A 20,840-nucleotide genomic window follows, 5' to 3' on the forward strand; every position below is an offset into this window, starting at 1 on the left:
TCCGGGAACAAAGTAATAGATTTTACATTGTAATCAGTAACAAACATGTCCCGCATAACGAACGTCTCGCAGAAGAAACCTGCCCGCAGAACTAATTAAGTTCGTTCTGCGAGGCACCACTGTATCTGCGTAATATCTGCTACGCATACTTCCTCTGTATGCTTTCCGCATGCTTTCTTTAAAATACTAGCGCGCTGGCCATGCATCTGCTACAGCGTGCCTTACCGCTATTGTACACTTGTGTACGTATAGAAGTATGGAATTCTACGTGCCCCAAGGGCAAATTTTTCTCTTAATTGCGCGTTACATGATAAGTGGTTCTTGAGGGAAAGGGAAAGGTTGGCGCTATCTTCTGCAGCCCTTGAGGGAGCACGGCTCAGCGCCAAATTGCGCGTTACATATGCTGTATATGCGAGTGAAAGCGCGCTTTCACTCGCACAAACAGCATACGGCCAATTAGAGTTTTTTTCTACACGTGGACACGACCATCGGAGACTGGGCCATTAACAGCTTTGCTGTAAACATTCAACGACGATTGCGATACTCCCTAATGCGAAATTTGAGTGCAGCTGTTTTCATTTCGCGATATATTGGCTGGCGCGGACAATCTGTCTCGTGCGGCGCGTTGCAAACGGAGCCAAGTGTGGCGCGACTGCCTCGCTAATCTGGAGATCGCGAGAGACAGCGCGTGGGTGACGCGCGTGCGCGATTCACAGCAGCCGCCGCCGACAAAACTATACCAGACTACGCGCGCTACTCTGGCGCCATCTCGTAGCCATCGTCGTCTTTTCTTCTACGCTTTTCTTCTATCGCTTTCGCCATACCCTCATCATTCGCTTTCCTCCTCGCGTCTTTCATCCCCTGCTGCACTCCGCGTTCGCTTTCATCTTCCGCTGTGCTCGTTCGCTCGGTTACGCCGCTGACGCTCGCCGCTGCACGAGCTGCGCTCTAAACCACACTTGGAGAAAAACCGGCATGATAACACCGCCTTTCTCCACCCCCGAGAGTGTTACCTTTCATATACATACAATGTGTAGCAACATGAAAGGCACGCAAGATTTCTGCCCAAGCTTAGTTGACAAATGCTTCGTATTTGAACAGCGAAGCTGTTTAAGCCAGCCGTAATTTGTGGTGCGTAGCAAGAAACTGCCAAGGAAGAAAACAAAATAAACTTTCTTGCCGAGGTGGGATTCGAGCCCGCTTACCCTCGGTCCCAAAGCGAGCGTCGTGGCCACTAGGCTATACAGCCACGCGTGCAGAGCGTGAATTTATGCGAAGTAGATGATTGCGTTCGAGCGTCGTCGTCTACGTCCACAGCTGGCGCGTTCGTACGCTCGTTGTCTGCGAGGTGAACAGATTTTGCGCGCTAAGAGAGAGAGAGAGAGAGAGAGACGCATTCACGGAGCGGGTCTCCTGGAACTTCCCTCAAGGGCTGCAGAAGATAGCGCCAACCTTTCCCTTTCCCTCAAGAACCACTTATCATCTCCTGGAACGCAGTGTCTGCATTAAAACGCGGTGTCGGTGTTGCAAGCTGCGCTATGCAACGCGCAGTGACGGCTGTAAGCCCGAGACGCGCGAAAAGAAACTATCATCATCATGAGTAATAAGATTAAAAGTTCGCGCGCACTTCCGGAAAATGCTGGGCTTCGATCGCCCAACTTCGCTTTTTCAAGCGTTGCGCGGCCGAGTGCAAGGTTAAGCGCTTTTCCTGCCACAGGAATTAAGCAGCCATGCAACCGACGACGTAGTCATTATCACGTCGTCATGCCAACTGCCATTCTGTCGTAATCTTGGTGTCGTGCTCCCCATGTCGCTTTTTTTTTTTTTGTCTTTGAGAAACAAAATGTAATTGATCGACTGGCGTTGAAAAACATGCGCCCAGCTGAGCCCACCGTCGCGTACTCGAAGAAACAAGTTAATGTGAATAAGTTAGTTTTCCCACGATGAACACAAAATCTATACTATGGACACTAAATGGATCTTTTGTATGTTAACCCTAGAGCACGGCAGCACCTGGAGAACATACGCAGCTTGCAAAGTAAAATAAGCCGCACACAATGACTATCGCAAACATGGGCGTCCTTCAGTCGTTCCACCGGTTTACTATTGCGCGCAATTGTCGACTTTTAGTTGGGCTGTACGGGTGGTCATTGTGCTTATAATGCTATATGACTCGAGCTTTGACAAAGTTCATGTTAGTCGATTCAGTAGTTTAGTAGACAAATTTCCATTAAACCTTATTCCCTTCTTATATGTAGAACGTGGAGCCTGTTTAAGTTGCCCTTGTTTGCAACACCCTAAGCTAGAACGCAATATTGTAGCTTAGATAAAGTCAGTGCAAAGAATAATGGATGCTGGAATCAGGGTGATAAAATATAACTTTATTTGGTTGGCATGCCAAGTATTTTTTTATATATTTCTGCACGTAAATGTGATATATGAGCAGCCCAGCCTGACATTTTCATGAAAATCAGCTCCCACAAAGACTCCGCAAAAAAACTTCGAATCTACACAGGTTAATTCTTTTGTCGCGAAAAGCTAATTAGTAATAACAGGTCAGTTTTATTACTTTACTTCTCTCAAATATCATCTTCTTTACGTGCTAGAAGCCATTGAATACTGCTTTATGATCTGCAAGGCTGCCATATTTCTCTATAATGCTCTCAAATCCAGCGATCGATATCAACCTGACGTGATGCCACACGTACGTGTATAATATGCTTTGACTTGTAGAGCTGCATTGGTTATGGACAACTCATACGGAAGACTGAAATGCGAAACCAGTGATTTTTCTACATCATTGGTTCCGTGTTTCAGACACCTCTGATCAAAATTACTTTCGATCTGAGCCGTTCTTTATAACTTTTATATCTTTTGATGCAGTTGAATAACTTATGCATGCCTCATCTCTTGTAAGGGTCAATTAATTTTCTTCTTGACAGGGTGCGTCACTTCAAGTCAGCTATAGCTGTCTGGTCTTGAACAAGGTTCATAATTACTGACAGCGCAAAGCACGAGGGCAGAGAGAAGAAAGAATTGACGCAGGATAATGTCTGAACTTAAGTTACATTTTAATAACGGAGCAACCTTGGTTAAATGCAAACAGCAAACACGATAGCCGCAGCTGTCACACTTCACGAAGACAGCAGAGATTAGAGAGAAATCATGTCGCGAGGATAAAAAAAAAAGTGTTGCAGAACCCATCTCACGATGAATGTCGACGTGAAGGCGATTAGCATTGAACCAATGTAACGGCACGCAGTATTGCCAAATTCTTCACTTCTGTGTAGCCGACTATACTCACCTCTCTGTAGCTGAACGCTCCTCGCTCAACGAACGCTCTGGTCCTATTCCGTTCCCTTCTTTCTCCGCTCTCAGTCGCTTTTGATGCCGACTTTAAGGCGTTAGCATTCTTTGGGTATTTCATGCACTTTCCGGGGATTAACTGTCTATGTTAATATTGTCACCCAGCTAGTACAGCTAGAATAGTTCACCAGCAACAGATAGGCAAAAAAACACGTCAGCCTTTAATAATGGCTGGACCTCGGAGAGCGCGCGCGCAACCACGAACTTCGTCGTTCTCGCCTCAAGGGGCCAGTGTCACCACGTGCCAACTTATTTCGCGTCATTGCTCCCCTCTCAAAAGCGACCGACCCGGTCGCTTCAAGGGCATGGGGCGAGCAATATGGGCAAGAGTGCCAACATGGAAAGAAAAAAAAAACATACAGGAATGTACACAGTGCTGAAGCGGTTTGTGAGGGTTGCTTATCCCTCGCGTGCGTAGTACGGCTTCATCCGTACTACGTGGACGACTTCAGCACGGGGACGGCGTCGGTTCGAACTAGGATCAGAGCTTTGAGGCACCACCTCATAGTTCACATCACTGAAGCGGCGTACAACTTCGTAGGGGCCGAAATAGCGGCGCAACAATTTCTCCGAGAGCCCACGGTGTCGGATAGGTGTCCACACCCACACGCGGTCGCCTGGTGAGTACTGGACGTTCCGTCGGGTCCGGTTGTAACGGCAGGCGTCGGTATTCTGCTGGGTGCGGATGCGATTCCGAGCAAGCTGGCGAGCTTCCTCCGCTTTCTCGACGAACTCCTCAGTGGTGTCATTACTTGTGGCTCCGTGGTCTACCGGGAGCATGGCGTCTAAGGGAGTTGTAACGCGACGTCCGTAAACGAGCTCGAATGGTGTAAACTCGGTGGTTTCCTGCACAGCGGTATTGTAAGCAAACGTCACGTATGGCAAAATTTCATCCCATGTCTTGTGTTCCACATCAATGTACATGGATAGCATGTCGGCCAATGTTCTGTTCAGGCGCTCTGTTAAGCCGTTAGTCTGGGGATGATAGGCTGTGGTCCTTCGGTGGTCAGTATGCGTCAGCGTGACGACTTGTTGCAACAACTCCGCTGTAAACGCTGCACCGCGATCAGTAATGAGCACAGCGGGTGCACCGTGACGAAGCACGATGTTGTGGACGAAGAAGCTGGCGACTTCAGCAGCAGTTCCCCGCGGCACAGCTTTTGTCTCCGCATAGCGAGTTAAATAATCGGTTGCCACGATTATCCACTTGTTTTGCAAGGAAGACGTGGGGAACGGACCAAGAAGGTCCATTCCCACTTGCTGGAACGGCGCCGGAGGCGGATCCAAAGGCTGAAGGAGGCCGGCAGGCTTGACGGGTGGGACTTTACGCCTCTGACAGTCACGGCACGTTCGCACATAGCGCTGAACCGACGAAAATAGGTGTGGCCAATAGTATTTCCGCCGTATGCGCGCTAATGTCCTCGCGAAGCCTAAGTGGCCGGCACAGGGATCGTCGTGACACGCCTGTAAAACTTCCTCGCGCAGCGCCGTCGGAACAACGAGAAGGAACGTTTCTTGGCTGTTCTCGAAATTTTTCTTGTACAGGACATCGTTCCACAGGCAGTACGATGTCAATCCTCGTGAAAGTGGGCGTGGGACAACAACGTCAGCTCCCTCGAGATATCGGATGACTGGAAGCAGTTCAGAGTCTGCACGTTGGTAGTCAGCCATGCGCACCACGTCGACGACACCAAGAAACGGCAAATCTAGCTCCAAGTCGGAGGATGTCAAGGGAATAGGAGAACGTGACAAGCAGTCAGCGTCGCTATGCTTACGGCCCGATCTGTAGACAACAGTCATGTCGTATTCCTGGAGGCGGAGGCTCCAACGAGCGAGGCGACCTGACGGGTCTCGTAGATTGGCAAGCCAGCAGAGCGAATGGTGGTCACTGATCGCTCGAAATGGCCGGCCGTATAAGTAAGGTCGGAACTTGTTGATGGCCCACACGACTGCTAAACATTCTTTTTCGGTGGTCGAATAATTAGCTTCTGCTTTTGTGAGACTACGGCTCGCGTACGCAATTACACGTTCTGCGCCGTCTTGCCATTGAACCAGAATAGCCCCGAGTCCTACGTTGCTTGCGTCTGTGTGAATTTCAGTTGGCGCGGTGTCATCAAAATGCGCCAGCACTGGAGCGGATTGAAGGCGTTTGCGCAATTCGGTGAAGGCCAGCTCTTGGTCTTCCGTCCACGCAAAGGGCACATCTTGTCGCGTCAGTCTCGTGAGAGGTTCAGCAATCCTCGAGAAGCCTTCAACGAAACGGCGGTAGTAAGCGCAGAGGCCCAGGAACCGCTGAACAGCCTTCTTGTCTTTAGGGTGAGGAAACTCGGCAACGGCAGCGAGCTTTTCTGGGTCTGGTCGTACTCCTTGGGAGCTGACCACGTGGCCTAAAAACTTGAGTTCCCGGAAGCCAAAGTAACATTTTTCAGGCTTGATGGTGAGGTTTGCCTTGCGTATTGCGGTAAGGACACTTCGTAGTCGGGTGAGATGTTCATCGAACGTGCTGGAAAACACAACAACGTCGTCAAGGTACACTAGACACGTCTGCCACTTTAGTCCGACGAGTACAGTGTCCATCATTCGTTGAAACGTAGCAGGAGCGGAACAGAGACCGAAAGGCAGGACTTTAAATTCGTATAGCCCGTCGGGAGTCACGAAGGCGGTTTTTTCACGGTCACGCTCGTCCACTTCGATTTGCCAGTACCCTGACTTTAGGTCTAACGAAGTAAAGAACTCAGCATGGCGCAGACGGTCCAAAGCGTCATCGATCCGTGGCAGGGGGTAAACGTCGCGTTTGGTGACTCGGTTAAGCCGTCTGTAGTCAACGCAGAAGCGGAGCGTGTTGTCTTTCTTTTTTACTAGCACGACAGGGGACGCCCACGGACTTGTCGACGGCTGGATGACGTCATCATTGAGCATTTCTTCAACTTGACGCTTAATTGCCTCCCGCTCCATAGGTGACACGCGGTACGGGTGCTGACGAACAGGCCGCGCCGACTCCTCTGTAACTATCCGGTGTTGCGTAATGGAGGTGCGCTGGACTCTAGATTCTGTGGAAAAACAGCCAGAGAATTCTGTCACTAGGCCCAGTAGCTGATCCTTCTGTACATCTGCTAAGTCAGCATTAATGTGGACGCGGGTACTCAGGCTGGCGTGAGTTGTTGCATCCGGTGAAGTCACTTGTAACGTGCCGACGTCGGAGAAGTCAGCAATGCCGTTCAGAAAGGCCACAGCTGTACCTTGAGGGACGTGCTGATACTCATGGCTGAAATTTGTCAGCAAAACTTGCGAGCACTTATTCTGTATTCGAACAAGGCCCCGGGCGATGCAGATGTGTCTTTCGAGCAACAGCGGGATATTTGCCTCGGCAATACCCTCATAGTCGTCGAATGCGTCGCAGGTTACGAGGGTCAATACGCTGCTCCTTGGCGGCACCGTGATGTTCTCGTCGACAATCCTCAAGGCGTTGACATACATGTCGTCAGTGCTGCTCCCTGCTAAGGCCTGCGCCGTTGAAAACGTTACCAGCGACTTTTGTAGGTTTATCACGGCTCCATTAGCCTGAAGAAAGTCCATTCCCAGAATTAGGTCCCTCGAACAGCTTGGGAGGATAACGAAATCTCCGAGGTACGTAAACCCACGAATGCTCACTCGCGCTGTGCATCTTCCTACCGGGGTTAGCAGATGGCCTCCTGCAGTGCGAATCTGCGACCCAGTCCACTCGGTAGAAACTTTCTTCAGCTTGCAGGCAAGGTCCATGCTCATAACTGAGGTGTCCGCTCCAGTGTCGATTAATGCTGTTATGTCTTCGTCGTCTACGGTGACGGGAATGTTCGACGTTATTACCTCTCGTACGGTGTCTGACTGCGTCTGTAGGTCTGCGTCGTTCTGTTTTCGTCGTTGTCGTCGTAGTGGAGGATCTTGCGCACAGTCGACGTCAGCGGCCTCACCTCCGGAGGTCGCTGAACTCAGTTTTCCCGAGCCGCCGGGCTTGGCGAGCGGCGTCTGAGAGCGCCGCGAGAGAAGGCTTGGCTTGGTGATGGTGACCTGTAACGAGCAGGAGACGACGAACGGGGCTCGTGCCATCGTTGATCACCATTGCGACGATTCGCGACGAAACTCTCTATTTCCGGCGGCCGCTCACCAGGTCGTGGACGAGGTGCATTTGGTGCGAATCCTCGGAGCCCCACATGACGATAAGGACACATTCTGTAGATGTGCCCGGCTTCGCCACAATGGTAACAAAGGGGCTTGTAGTCTGCGGTGCGCCAGACGTCGCTCTTCCTAGTTCTTGCTTCTGCGATGTGCGGTGTGCTGCGAGGCCTGAAGCTAACGTCCAATTGCTGAGCGGGGTGTACCATGCTATACGCGCTTGAGGGTGGTGGACGGCGTACTGCTTCTGCGTAACTCATTTCAGGACGCGGTCTCTGCTGTGGTGCCTCGTACTGTTCAGGAACATGGACGGCCTGTCGGACCTCGGCGCGCACCATTTCCGCAATGGAAAGTTGTCCCACAGAGGCAGCGGTCGTCTGCATCTTCTGCAGTTCCTCCTTGATGACAGCCCTGATGAGTTCTCGCAAGGCGCCGACGTCGTTGCCGAGGGTAACGGCAGAGAGCTCCCTTGAAATCACGGCGTCGCGGTTGTATTGCCTGGCCCGCTGTTGAAGGGCCTTTTCCATGGTGGTGGCTTCGTCGTGGAACTCCGCCACTGTCGTCGGCGGATTTCGAATGAGGCCAGCAAAGATTTCCTCTTTGACGCCGCGCATTAGGTGGCGCACCTTCTTTGCTTCAGTCATAGAGGGGTCCGCACGTCGGAAGAGCCGATTCATGTCTTCTACGTACGCCGTCACTCGCTCATTCGGGCCTTGAATTCTCGACTCCAGTGCTAACTCCGCCCTCTCCTTCCTGTCCGCCCTGGCGAAGGCATTGAGGAACTGCCGACGAAATTCTTCCCATGACGTCAGTGTCGCCTCGTGGTTCTCAAACCATATTTTAGCGGAATCTTCAAGAGCGAAGTACACGTAGCGAAGCTTACGCTCGTGGGTCCAGTCGTTGACGTTGGCGACCCGGTCAAAATGGTCAAGCCAGTCGTCGGCGTCCTCTGAAGCACTCCCGTGGAAATGATTCGGCGTCCGGATCTGATTGACGACCACGTGCGATGCTGCAGTAGCGGCAGGAGGTGGTTGGTTTGTCATTCTACTTCGTTCGGGTAGCAGACCGTGCTGTGGCTGGAGTCCCTGGAGACGCCGGCTGGTACGTACGTGCACAGGGGTAAGCTCGTCCGAACTACTCGCCGGGCTTAGGTCTGGGGTACGCTCCGGAGATCTTAACATCGACCGTACCCAGCACCTCCACCAGAAATGTCACCCAGCTAGTACAGCTAGAATAGTTCACCAGCAACAGATAGGCAAAAAAACACGTCAGCCTTTAATAATGGCTGGACCTCGGAGAGTGCGCGCGCAACCACGAACTTCGTCGTTCTCGCCTCAAGGGGCCAGTGTCACCACGTGCCAACTTATTTCGCGTCAATATGTCTCCAACCGTTTCCCCGCCGACCATGGGTCACTAGGTGGGCAGTGGTCGAATGGGTAGTGCACCGGGCTGCTGTGCTGAGGGGAACAGGATTCGAAACCAACCATCGTACCAACCTGGGTCACCGAGTAGGTGGCAATGTGTATACATACGTACTACATGCCGCTCTTCAACGAACCTATTTCACGCCGCCATGGGTCATTGTAGATGCGGGACTGAGTAGGTACCGCTGTTCGAAGAAGCTCTTTGACGCCATCTTGGAGCACAGGGTATGTGCCACTATGTCTGTGCTGGCCTCCAATGAACCTCTTCGATGCCAACTTGGGTCACTGGGTATGTCCCAGTAGGGGTGGTCCGCTGTTCAACGAGCGTCTTCGGTGCCAACTTAGTTAATTAGCTATGTGCCACTCTTCAATGGCAAACATATCCTTTAAAATTCTCCAATGCTGGGCAGAATCGAACCCACGTCACACGGTTCCTCAAGTACAGCAACTCGACGCTTTAGCAAAGAATGCGTATCGCATTAGCAGGAGTGAAAAACCGACGCGGGCCGCCCGCGACGTCAGACCGCGATACAATCGGCCAGATGTGCGCGATCGCAAAAATCCTGCAGGTCCCACGCACTGTGAAAATAGATGTTACGTGAAGCATTTTACAGGTAACTGGCTATATCCAGCATTTTGGGGGGTTCCGCAGAGCTTTGCCAGGTAGACCAACGCGTTTGTGTTAATCGAGTAGCCGTGTGTGATGCGAGCGTTCGTGTGTGATTACAGCAGCAAGGCGACGACTGTGTTGATGACGGTAACCTCGGGGTTTCTACTGCGGCCATTCGACGCGAATTTATACATGGCAATTGCTGGGCTCCGCATAGGTACTGAACGGGCGTTAGCGAGACAAATACGAATTGTGACGGGATCTGCGACCAAGTGTTACAGGATGGCACGTACCTATATTTGTGCCATGTGGTATATATGTTAAAACGACAATGACATTTGCACTCCGGCGAATGAATGATAAAACGTAATCAACCTGAGGCGTTATCAGTCATGAAGGCGATAAAACGACCCACAGTTCCTATGTATAGCGTTGGCTGCTACGAGGAAAGTACTGATGAATGAGCTACGATGCTCTCTCGACCTTTTGTTGATTTGTTATAGATGTTTTTGTATTATCGGCGCTGAGCTGTTTGAATTCTTTCTTTCTCCTCGTATTGTTGCGCTGCCGGTAATCATGAACCAGCATTAGCTGACAAAATTAGCTATACATTCAACACACGTGGGTCAAGTTATTAATTGATGCTCCTTGCTCCTCACAACTCTGGTCAGACGATCTCTTCGGATGAGCAAAGTATATGTATAGGTGATCTCACGCTTGCGTGTCTTTTGCCTCTTGCTTCTAGTTTGTTGCTGTTTTTTTTTTCAGGTATTGTTAGCAGCGCAACAAGGTGTAACTGTAAACTATATATGCATCCCAATTGTCAGGCAGCAAGAAGCAAGACACGGCGACTCCCGCAAAAACAAACATAGCTACGGCAAGACGAGTGACATCAGACCAGGACCACACCGAATAAGATATAGGTGGGCCTGCGAAAACTTCATATGCGAATCGTGGAAAGAAAAGCTTCATCAACCGTATATAGCCACTATATGTGTTTCAGAGTATGTTTTCAGCCAGCTAAAAGCCCGTCTCTTCCATGGGCTCTCACAGGAATAAAATTTCGAGGGAGGTCGTGTTCTTAAAAGGAAACATTGACGCGCCCTGCCAAAGCCCTCTTCATCAAACACTTCCGGGTGTGGGAATCTTGCCGCACAGTGCAACTGCACAGTGCAAAAAGGCACGAATATACACTTAGCAACAGGAGAACAAGGTGAGAGCAGGAGCCAACGTTTCGACAAGTGCACTTGTCTTCTTCAAGGTGAACCTTCAAGAAGACAAATTCACTTGCTGAAACATTGGTTCCTGCTCTCACCTTGTTCTCGTGGTGCTCATCGTCCTGAATTCCGCATTCCCCGTGTTTTCCACGAATATACACTGCAATACGTAACTGTTTTTTTTTTTTTTTTCAAATAAAGCCACTCGGGAGTCAGCGCTGTGTTTGTCTTGAATTCTCGTTCTCCACGTGTGTGACTACGGAAAAGTCCGGAGGCGAACCCGCTCACCGGCGTGGTGAGCAGCAGCTGTGCCCCGAGCAGGGCCTCGCGGTCGTGGTCATCGTCCGTGTCGCCCGTGTACTCCGCGCAGTGGACGCCCACGCTGGACAGCTTGGCACGCCACTCGCACAGCCGCTCGCGGCACAGCGCCTTCAGCGGGGACACTGCGTGCATATTGTATACATTACGACAGGGGCTACAACTGCTTCTCAAGGTCGTTCGGCATCACGTAGGCAGCGAGACCCTCTCCGTCGCAGTGCTCACCCTGTTTCACAATGATTATGTAGCAATGTATCGGAAGGTGGTAAAGAGTGTGCTCGAGGCTGAAGCTGTGCTACTGTAGCTTCTGCAAGTACGATACGCTTCTGTAGGTAGTATACGTATTTAGAAAAATCGCAATTTCTCTTAAACACAACCGATCCTTGGTGTAGCATGCAGACTGAATATTCGTACGAGTACAGGTGTTTACCATTACACAAACCGAAGCACTCTAAAAACACACCGCCCAAACACTCCGTACAGATGGTTAAACAGCGACGCAGAAACGTCCGGCCCCGGTGTTTAGCAGTGGGTTAATCCCGACGCTATATTGAAGCATTTCTCAATCATTGGTTACATGTTTGTGTTTCTAGTGGAACGCAAGCGTCAATGGCGGGCGGACTGCTGCTAACCACGACGCCGAGCTAACTCGAGATATCGAACGCATGCGACAACGGCGAGCCGAGCATGTGGCACTTTGGGTTCCCATCGCCAACCACAGATGGCCTGTGTTGAGGATCCGCCGAAACTGTTGATGGCTTACCAGAGCTATACCATCGGGAACCTACCGGTAAAATGAGGTACAAGCCCGCTTCTGACCTTGAGGTCGGTAACTTGAAAATTTTGAAATATCGCCGTCCCTTAACTATTTCAATATATCGCTGAATGCCAGATCCTTCGGGATGCCACGTGATAGATTACGTCGATGGAAGCGGCCACAAATCCCGGTTCGGTTACAGAATTTAACCCACAGAACAAGGAGGCAGGTTGGATTGCGGTGATTTTCGAAGGATTGGCTACAAACACAAGAGCTACAAACACAAGCGCCGGGCCAGCAGGCACCATTCCGGTACATGCCATGATTGCATACTATACGCGACCTGTACATTGTAGATTGTGTAGAATATCAGTGTTAAAGACAAAAAGAAAAGACAGCAAAGCAAGACATTTCTATTTTGCTACAGAAAATTACTTTGATTCGTTTATTGTAAAGATTATTTGATTTTAAAAATTACTCTTTTTTTCGGTTTATGCTAAAATACAGTGTTTTTTTTCTTGAATTTGGCAAAAATAGTCCACATAGGGTAAAATTGAAAATTCGTCATCAATATTGCGAGTGAAATAATATTTCTTCGTCCCTTCACTATCCCCAATAACATTTGATGGCAGCTTCACCAGCCACGCAAGTATCATGCAGATGGATCTCATATTCACAAGCCAATTGGTCTTAATTTATGAAAAAGCTACAGCTGCTCTCCAGTCGAGTCGTGCCACTAAAAAACTCGTATAGGGCGGTTACTCGGATGTGTCGCGCTGTGCCAGGTGTCTTATCACATCTCATATGTTCTATGTATCGTCCTTACTGTACTTGTACGATTTGTTACAAAAGCATCCCAGCATTTGACTCTTTCGCGTACAACATGAAAACTGCACGCATGAGAGGAGTGAAGGTTACCATCGTAAGGCAGTAAACTATGTGATAAATTCTTTTCCTTTAAAGCGATGCGACGAGCCACCAACAGAAAATGTTAGCGAAACTACAGAAAAGGGGAAACAGAAAAGTTATGTTACTAAAATTGCGATACTTTTTCTCTTTCTTTCGCAATATTTGTATACATTGTACCTGTGCATCGTAGTATAAGAGGGCATGTAATGAAGTTATAGCAATGGCGTCTATAGTGTTAAGCGAATAAAAATATAAGAGTAATTTAAGAAAAAATCTGTCAACTTACAGGGACGCTAAACAGAACGACTAAATCACTTTCAACTGACAGAGTTTTCTCTTAAAACACTATTTTTGTTAATGTCGCAGTAATCAATATTTCAAGAGAATACGAAGGCCAGATTTCCATTTGTTGAATTTCAATCCAAAACCCAAATGATGGTGCGTCGGTGTGCATGGCCTCGCGCATTTCAAAGCGTTTTCTCTCATTGGACCGTTTTGGTGCAGCAAGAATTCTCGAAACTTGCTAAGTTCGGCCTTTCGCTCCTTTAGTATAGTCCACCTGTACCGATAAAAGGTTAACTACAGGCCCAAGCTAGGCGCTGTTGAGATCCGTGACGTCACTGGTGTAGGAACTTCAATGCAGCGTCTTTCGTTGTTGTTGTTGTTGTTTTTTTTCGTCTTTTCTGGCTTACGATGTAAGCATTTTCTCACGGTAAGAGTGGCGTTTCTGGTATTGTAGAAGGAAATTTCACTAATGCGGCTCAACACTAAAGAAACACTGAAGAGTAAGTTTAGCTGTATTCGCAAATTACCTTTCTATATAATAGCGAACAAAAGTCACTCTTACCATGGTCAACCAGAAATGAGGCAAAAAATGAAAGACAAAGACGGGTGGTAGCGCCACCTTCATGTTCTCGCGCCATGACATCATAGCCGTCAAAATTAGAATAGACTGCCTTTTATTCTAAAACAGGAAAGGCCTGAAGTTAGGAAGTACCAATAAGTTCTATACTAAGCCACAATGGCCCGAATACTAGAACATAGTTTGTAAATCCGTGATGTCACCCGGGCATACCGGCGATGGGGCTTCGGAACTGTCACCTTCATGGTCTGTTGTAATAACGAACGTCTAACCGGGAAATTAACGAAAATAGTTTATAAATTATGCTCTAGGCTGATTAAGCTTTTTCTCTATGGTGTCCCCTTTAGTCGATTCATCCGGCGCTGAACTCGCATACTCTGACAACAGTAGACTCTCACAGCAATTGCGCCATATTCTCAACAACTTCTTTGCCATGTGCACATCGTCCACATCGGCTATTGCAGTCTCCAAACTGCGTGCATTCACATCCATCAGGGTCTGTGCGGGGCGCAAAGCCCAGCGCAAATTAACAGGGGCCAATGGTGCGGAATATCGCAGTGGTTAGCGCGTCCCCCCCCCCCCCCCCCTCCCCTCCGTGTTGCCGTATATGAGCGTGAACTCGAATCGCAGAAACGGGCCGGCAAAGCTTCGTTTTTTTGTTTTTGTTTTTTCGCCCTATATGACGACAACTTGACGATGATAACGACGTCTGTCGCCGTCGATGTAATATAAAATGCGGACGGACGCAGCAGTGTCTGGTTCTTAACTGACGTCGCAACAAAAGAAAAATGTGCCTGCGCATACCGTACACCGCCCTTGCTCGCGGACCCTGCTCGTCGCCGTCGGTCCGGGACGCGTTGAGCAGGCGCACCAGTGCCAGCTCCAGGACGGCCGTCTTGCCCGATCCCGTCGGGGCGCTCACCACCACCGGCGTGTCGCTGTGCAGAACCTGCACGTTGTCACCGGCACCGTCACGACCATGAGTCGCGCGCTTCTTACCCGAGGTATACAGGGTGTTCAAAATTAACCTTTACGAAATTTTCAAAAATCGCATGGGGCGGGCAGCATAATTCTTATCGTTGAGCTGGGTTATTCGAAGAGGTGGACATTAGTAGCACGAGAAATCGGAACACATATTCAACTAATTAACAAACATTGACCACTGAACTTCTTAGTTAATTACTATACGACACATGTTGCAATTTACGAATTGTAGCCGGTGAGTTGACAAGACGATGCATCCACTTGTAATGAATTCCCAGGATGACACCACCTTTCAGATAATATTTCCCAAAGTGTGGGACGAAATACATGGGCGTTCCAGTTACTTTTGTGCTTCAATGTAAAAAACAGCATTTTAGTAAAGAAAATAAGTGGAACAACAGTGAATTTTTACGGTGAGTTTGATGGCGCATATCTCCAAAGTGGTGTCATTCTGGAAATTCATTCCAAGTGGATACTCCTGGCAAGCTCACCGACTACAATTGGTAATTTGGAATATGTGGCGTAAATTAATGAACTAAGAAGTTATTTAGTGATTTTTTGTTAATTAGTTGAATATGTGTTTCGATTGCTCGTGCTACTAATGTCGGCCACATCGAATAACCGAGGTCAACGGAATCATATATGGTACCTGCCACAGGAGGTTTTTAAAAATTCCGTAAAGCTTAGTTTTGAACACCCGGGTGGTGTATATATATATATATATATATATATATATATATATATATATATATATATATATATATATATATATATACATATATATATATAGCCACCATAGCCACCAACACCACCAACAGCCACCAACCATAGCCAACCATATATATATATGGTTGGCTATGGCGTTCAGCCTCAAACACAAGGAATAAGTTCCTAACGGGTTTCGGTGCCGGCCGGCGTCCGGCAGCGTCAAGAACAAGGTGACGCTGGAGGAGACGCGCTCGCTCGACGCCGAAGTCTTTCCACGCCAGATCATGGCGCCGACGCCCGAAGTGACTAGCAAAGGCGGCCGACACCGCAAATCCGTCGGAGACTTGTTCCTCGTGGTTAGGCCTTTCCTGCTGCTGCCGCGGGGCTCCATGCCAGAATACTCGTGTGGGAGCACGTTTGGATCTCTCGTATAGTCCGTGCGGTGCTTTTAGGGACGTTAGAACTCACACCGGACAGCCCACGCATCACATCGCGTTGTATTGCAATATTGACGGGGCAGACCATGCGGCACGGGACAGTTTCGCACCGGTGGTACGCGGCTGCAGTGGCCGGGGATCGAAACCGTAGTCTCATGCTTAACAGGAAAACACCACAGCCCATGCATGAGTCACCACGCGGGGTAGAAAATTTAAAAAAAATGGTCCTGATATTAAGAAGCGTGCATTTCTTTCCACAATAAATCAGTACGAAAGGGCCCACCGTGGTGTCCTCTTTGTCTCCCGTACCTTCGTCTTGGGCGCTGCAATGTTTTTTTATTTCCCCTAAATCCTGCACTCTACCCAGCGCCTCTAAATCTCGAAAGGTTACCTTAACATGCTATAGGTAAGGATCAGTATATCAGTTTAGATAAGTGAAGTGTTCTTTCAAAACTCTATACGCGATTTTTGAACGGGAAAAGGCCGGTTTCCGAAGGCCGATATTTCATTTCTTGAATTTCGCGGCGGTATGTTAGTGTAACGTCGGAAATTTGAAACTATCTCTCGTTATTTCGGTTACCTTTTCTTTCTTTTTCATGAACAAGTTCTCGGGCGAGCTATTTCGAGTTTGTGGATTGTTTAGAATGCAGTGTATTCCGTTTTTATTCATCAACAAATAACTAGACCAGGACAGGCGCTGCCAAAAATTTATGACGTCTTGAGAAACGGGTGCGGAAATTTAAGCTGGCGTCGCCATTCATACTTGTTTTTTTTTTTTTTGTGTGTTTTGGGGGGGGGGGGTCGCATTTGACAAGCCTCTGCTTACGGTAACAATTTATTATTATTATTATTATTATTATTATTAGTAGTAGTAGTAGTAGTAGTAGTAGTAGTAGTAGTAGTAGTAGTAGTAGTAGTAGTAGTAGTAGTAGTAGTAGTAGTAGTAGTATTTCAGAACTCTATTGAACTAGTCCGACTTAATATTCCTCTTTATTTAGTGGTGGTGCTAGCCTTGTCACGGCACTAAGCCGCGCCTAGTCGTCTTGGTCGTTTGCACCTACTTGAAGACTGCGAGTCTTTAAGAAAGTAAGTGGACACTCATTGTGTGGAACGGTATGTGCAACGTAATAACAAGCGCGAAACGCAAGCGTCGCATCTTTGCTTTACAACAGAGATGGCCGTCGGGAGTTTACACATTAACGAGCACACTAACCCCATACGGGGTTCCCTTTGCAAAACAACATTCATGTCTGCAGTGTATCCCAATTTACATGCATCGAAAAGGAGGCATTTTTGCATTCCACCATGCAGCGCGTGCTTGCCACTTCGCCCTCGTGGGCAGAGCATTACTGTCGGAAGGTTCACTGGCAGCTTATTCTCACATGAGGCAAGCTTGTGATGATTTCTGACGGGGATGGTGGCCCCGAAAAAATTAAATTCTGCGGTTTTACGTGCCAAAATCGCGATTTGATTATGAGGCACGCCGTAGTGGGGGGCTCCGGATTAATTTTGACCACCATGGGATCTTTAACATGCCCCCAACGCACGGGACACGGGCGTTTTTGCATTTCGCTCCTATATAAATGAAGCCGCCGCGGCCGGGATTTGATCCCGCGACGTCGTGCTTAACTGATCAACACCATAGCCGCTAAGCCACTGCGGCGGAATGATACGGGCAAGCGTCGAACACCGTAAGCGAAACCGCGACGTCGAATATGCATACGATATCGGCCGTTTAGCTCCGAAGCACTGGCCTTCGCAACGCACTCGCCCAACTCGTCGCGTTAGCAGGGCTATGTATTTTTCAGTATTTTTTCCTGTATTTTTGTTGACACAGCTCATTTTAACCCTTGAACAAGCCCCCCCCCCCTATACAATGCCTTCGCGCCCTTAAGGTGAAATAAATGAAATATCTCCAGATCTGATGATAATGAAAATTCACTGACATCCCCCTTGATGCGGGGCGTCGAGAAACAGTCACCTCGCCTGCTTGAGTTAATCATGTAAGCTATACATGCTTTTCATTCTAGATGTAAGTTACGACAGCAGCGCCGCCGCTGCTGGCATGAACAGCTGCTACGCTCCGCGACCACCGATAATTCCACCTGCCCTTCTACCCACCATAATGTAATGCTGAAAAACACGGAGCCAGGAGATGCTCAGGGACACGCAATAGCACGTATCCTGGGGCCGCACTATGTAAGGAATCGGTTCACAATGAGTTCTATTCGCGTTTTCTCACTGGGTCGGAAGCTGTCATCCCCGACATCGGCCACACGACGTGCGGCGTCCGAGCAGCACGTCGGAGCCAATGGGACACGCGAGAAGAACGGATCGCGAAAAGAATCCTTGCACAACACGCCTCCTGGTTCCCTGTCCTTTGGCGCCAGAGATGAGTGTGGCCAGCGTTTACACACTTGAAAATGTATTGCGATAGCGATCGTACGGACGTTCGAGGCGCCTTTGTGCCGTCATCGTGTCGACCGGCACATGTGTGGCCTGCGCTCGGAGCGTTAGATCTGCAAAGACGAGAGCGACGGCGCAAGCAACGCGTTTGGGAAAGTCCCATAGGGCTTTAGTTTGGTCACAAAAACTAGGAAAAGTGGACGCGCGTTCGGCGAGCCCCAACACGAGCTTTGGTGTTCCCGTTGCCGCTTTCGGCTGGAGGGCCTACGAAATTGAAATGTTATTACAACTTGTAAATAAAAGCTATTAAAGAATATAATCATCGTGTCGACCGCGCCCGTCTGAGGAGAATTACGAACGCACGAGGAATACCGAAGGTCGCAGTGGCCGAAATTGCGCAAGATGATCGGACGGGTGGCAGTGAATTACCGCTCGATCGATAATGAGCGCCACCCCGCCGCACGTACGCAGACTATAGATGGATGTGGAGAGCGAGCGGTGGCCGCGGTGGGCAAAACAAATGTGCTTGGAATGCGCGGAAAAACAAGTGTGCGTAGCCATTTGGGAAACGTCTCTCGTTTGCGTCTACGGAAGGCTGGTATACTGTTGTGTTGCTGAATCCCAAACCAGGTACACACTTTGCCAGCAGAAATTCCACCGACTGCAACAGTGCACGAAACAGACAGCCACAAATGGAACTCCTTGCACAACACGCTCCTGGTTCCTGTCCTTTGGCGCCAGAGATGAGTGTGGCCAGCGTTTACACACTTGAAAATGTATTGCGATAGCGATCGTACGGACGTTCGAGGCGCCTTTGTGCCGTCATCGTGTCGACCGGCACATGTGTGGCCTGCGCTCGGAGCGTTAGATCTGCAAAGACGAGAGCGACGGCGCAAGCAACGCGTTTGGGAAAGTCCCATAGGGGCTTTAGTTTGGTCACAAAAACTAGGAAAAGTGGCTGCACCGTCACGCTTCGCTCAATCGGCTCGATAGCGCAGCCGGGTCAGAGCTGCGTTTCCCGCTGCTGACACGAGCGCTGTGCACACACTGAGCTGTGTGCTGCTCTAAGCAGAAGTACAGTGCCTAGAATATACTTACAAGTATATTCTAGGCACTGTAGCAGAACGGACAGTGAACGCGTCAAGCTAATCCTTTCATTGGGTGCTGACAAACGCGTACGGTTTTCCGTCTGTCTCAGCTCGCGCACCTACACGGAGGCGCGACTCATCACGCCGGCGTTCTGAGACGCCTGGTGCCAGGGCGCTGTTTGTGCTGCGCCAAAGCAGTTTCCTCGTGTGCTGCGTCGCTCCAAAAATGTCGGCCTCGCGTATTGTTATATACATCATTTGAGAAGCTTGAGCGCAACGCTAGGCCTTCCTAACCTTATCAATGCTTCGCCTTTTCTGAGAAATTGCTGATTTCTTTTCCGTTCTGCTTACATTCGTTCATTTTTTTTTTGTTCGGTAAGACCTATTGCAGCAACTGACAGCTTGGCGCACTTATCGGATAACCACGTGGTATGGCGGCGTGAAAATAATTTGGCCGCGACGCTGGAGCAGCCCGAGAGCCCGTGACATGCACAAATGCTGCGCTTCGAAGAGAGGCCGGCACTGCCTGGGGGCGTGATCCCGCACAGCAGGATACTGCCAAGCGTCGTATACGAAGGCAGGCACCCACATCGTCCATGACGCTTGACTGGATCCTGTTGAAGAAGGGGTAGGCGCTGAACAGGCACCGGTATGGAGCCGCTGCGACCACGGTCAAGGCCAACACGCGCAAGCAACACGAGCGGGGGACATCGACCGGGTTTCGCCGTGCCTCTGTGGTCCGAGATTTAAAAAAATAAAGCGCTACTGCTTTTGCAGCGGGCCTTCTAGCCGCATGCAGCCGATTACTTGCGTGTAAATTGGACGGTTCTGACGTGTTGTAATACTTGGCACCGTCATAATCGGGACACCCAGTGTGGACTCGACAACGGTGTCGAAATGGAACCAATCAGAACTGACCTAATACTAATCGGACTCAAAACAATGCGGGTCCAATTGGTATTTTCCTTATTTGCACTTTTGTGTTTTTCTTTTTTTACTCTTACTTTTTTATATTGCATATGTATGTTTTGCTGCCCTGTCTTGCTGTTATACGTTGTCAGGGGGCTGAGGGTTCTCAAGCCATCTCTTTGCGGCTTTTTTTCTCGCACTCCCCCATTGGGCAATGGGAAATTAAGTGTAATTCATTCATTCAACCTATTGGACATAACAAGTATTGGCCAAACACGCGCAAATGGGTCCAATTTGGTGTCGTTGAAAAACACAAGTCGACTCAATCTTTTCTTCTCTTTCTTTTTATTTTTTTTTCTAAGGGTGGGGGAGCGAGGCTTATATAGACAGAACGTATAGACCGTTTTTTCATGGGCGCCGCCATTGCCTAGGCAGTGGCGCCATCTATGGGCAGTTGGCATGCTGGCTTGGGCGAACGCCCGTGTTGTATGCTGTGGTATACGCTCGGCGGCAGTTCCTGGCGGATTTATTCACTCGCCCGCGGTCTATTTAGCATGCAATGACGTCTTCTATGTGGGGAACGGTCCTGTAAGGCGTAGTGAAGGAATTTAAGTCTGAAATAATTAGGCGGCTGGAGTTTCTGCTGGCGTTAGGGCGGACGGAGACACCCAGCGCGAGGTGTGCTCGTTTGTT

General features: G+C 49.3%; 1 protein-coding gene across 1 annotated transcript in view; it reads right to left on the reverse strand.

Moving 5' to 3' along the window:
• LOC119443713 (probable ATP-dependent DNA helicase HFM1) overlaps nt 1–20,840 on the reverse strand; it is a 165,996-nt gene that overhangs the window by 143,096 nt on the left and 2,060 nt on the right. The window contains exons 2-4 of the mRNA XM_049664490.1: nt 19,828–19,898; nt 14,420–14,564; nt 11,058–11,212 (exon numbers count right to left, since the gene is read on the reverse strand). Coding sequence (XP_049520447.1) covers nt 11,058–11,212; nt 14,420–14,564; nt 19,828–19,898 — 371 coding nt within the window. The remainder of the gene's footprint in view (nt 1–11,057; nt 11,213–14,419; nt 14,565–19,827; nt 19,899–20,840) is intronic.

Source organism: Dermacentor silvarum, chromosome 3 (assembly GCF_013339745.2).
Source record: "Dermacentor silvarum isolate Dsil-2018 chromosome 3, BIME_Dsil_1.4, whole genome shotgun sequence".
Classification (NCBI taxonomy): domain Eukaryota; kingdom Metazoa; phylum Arthropoda; class Arachnida; order Ixodida; family Ixodidae; genus Dermacentor; species Dermacentor silvarum.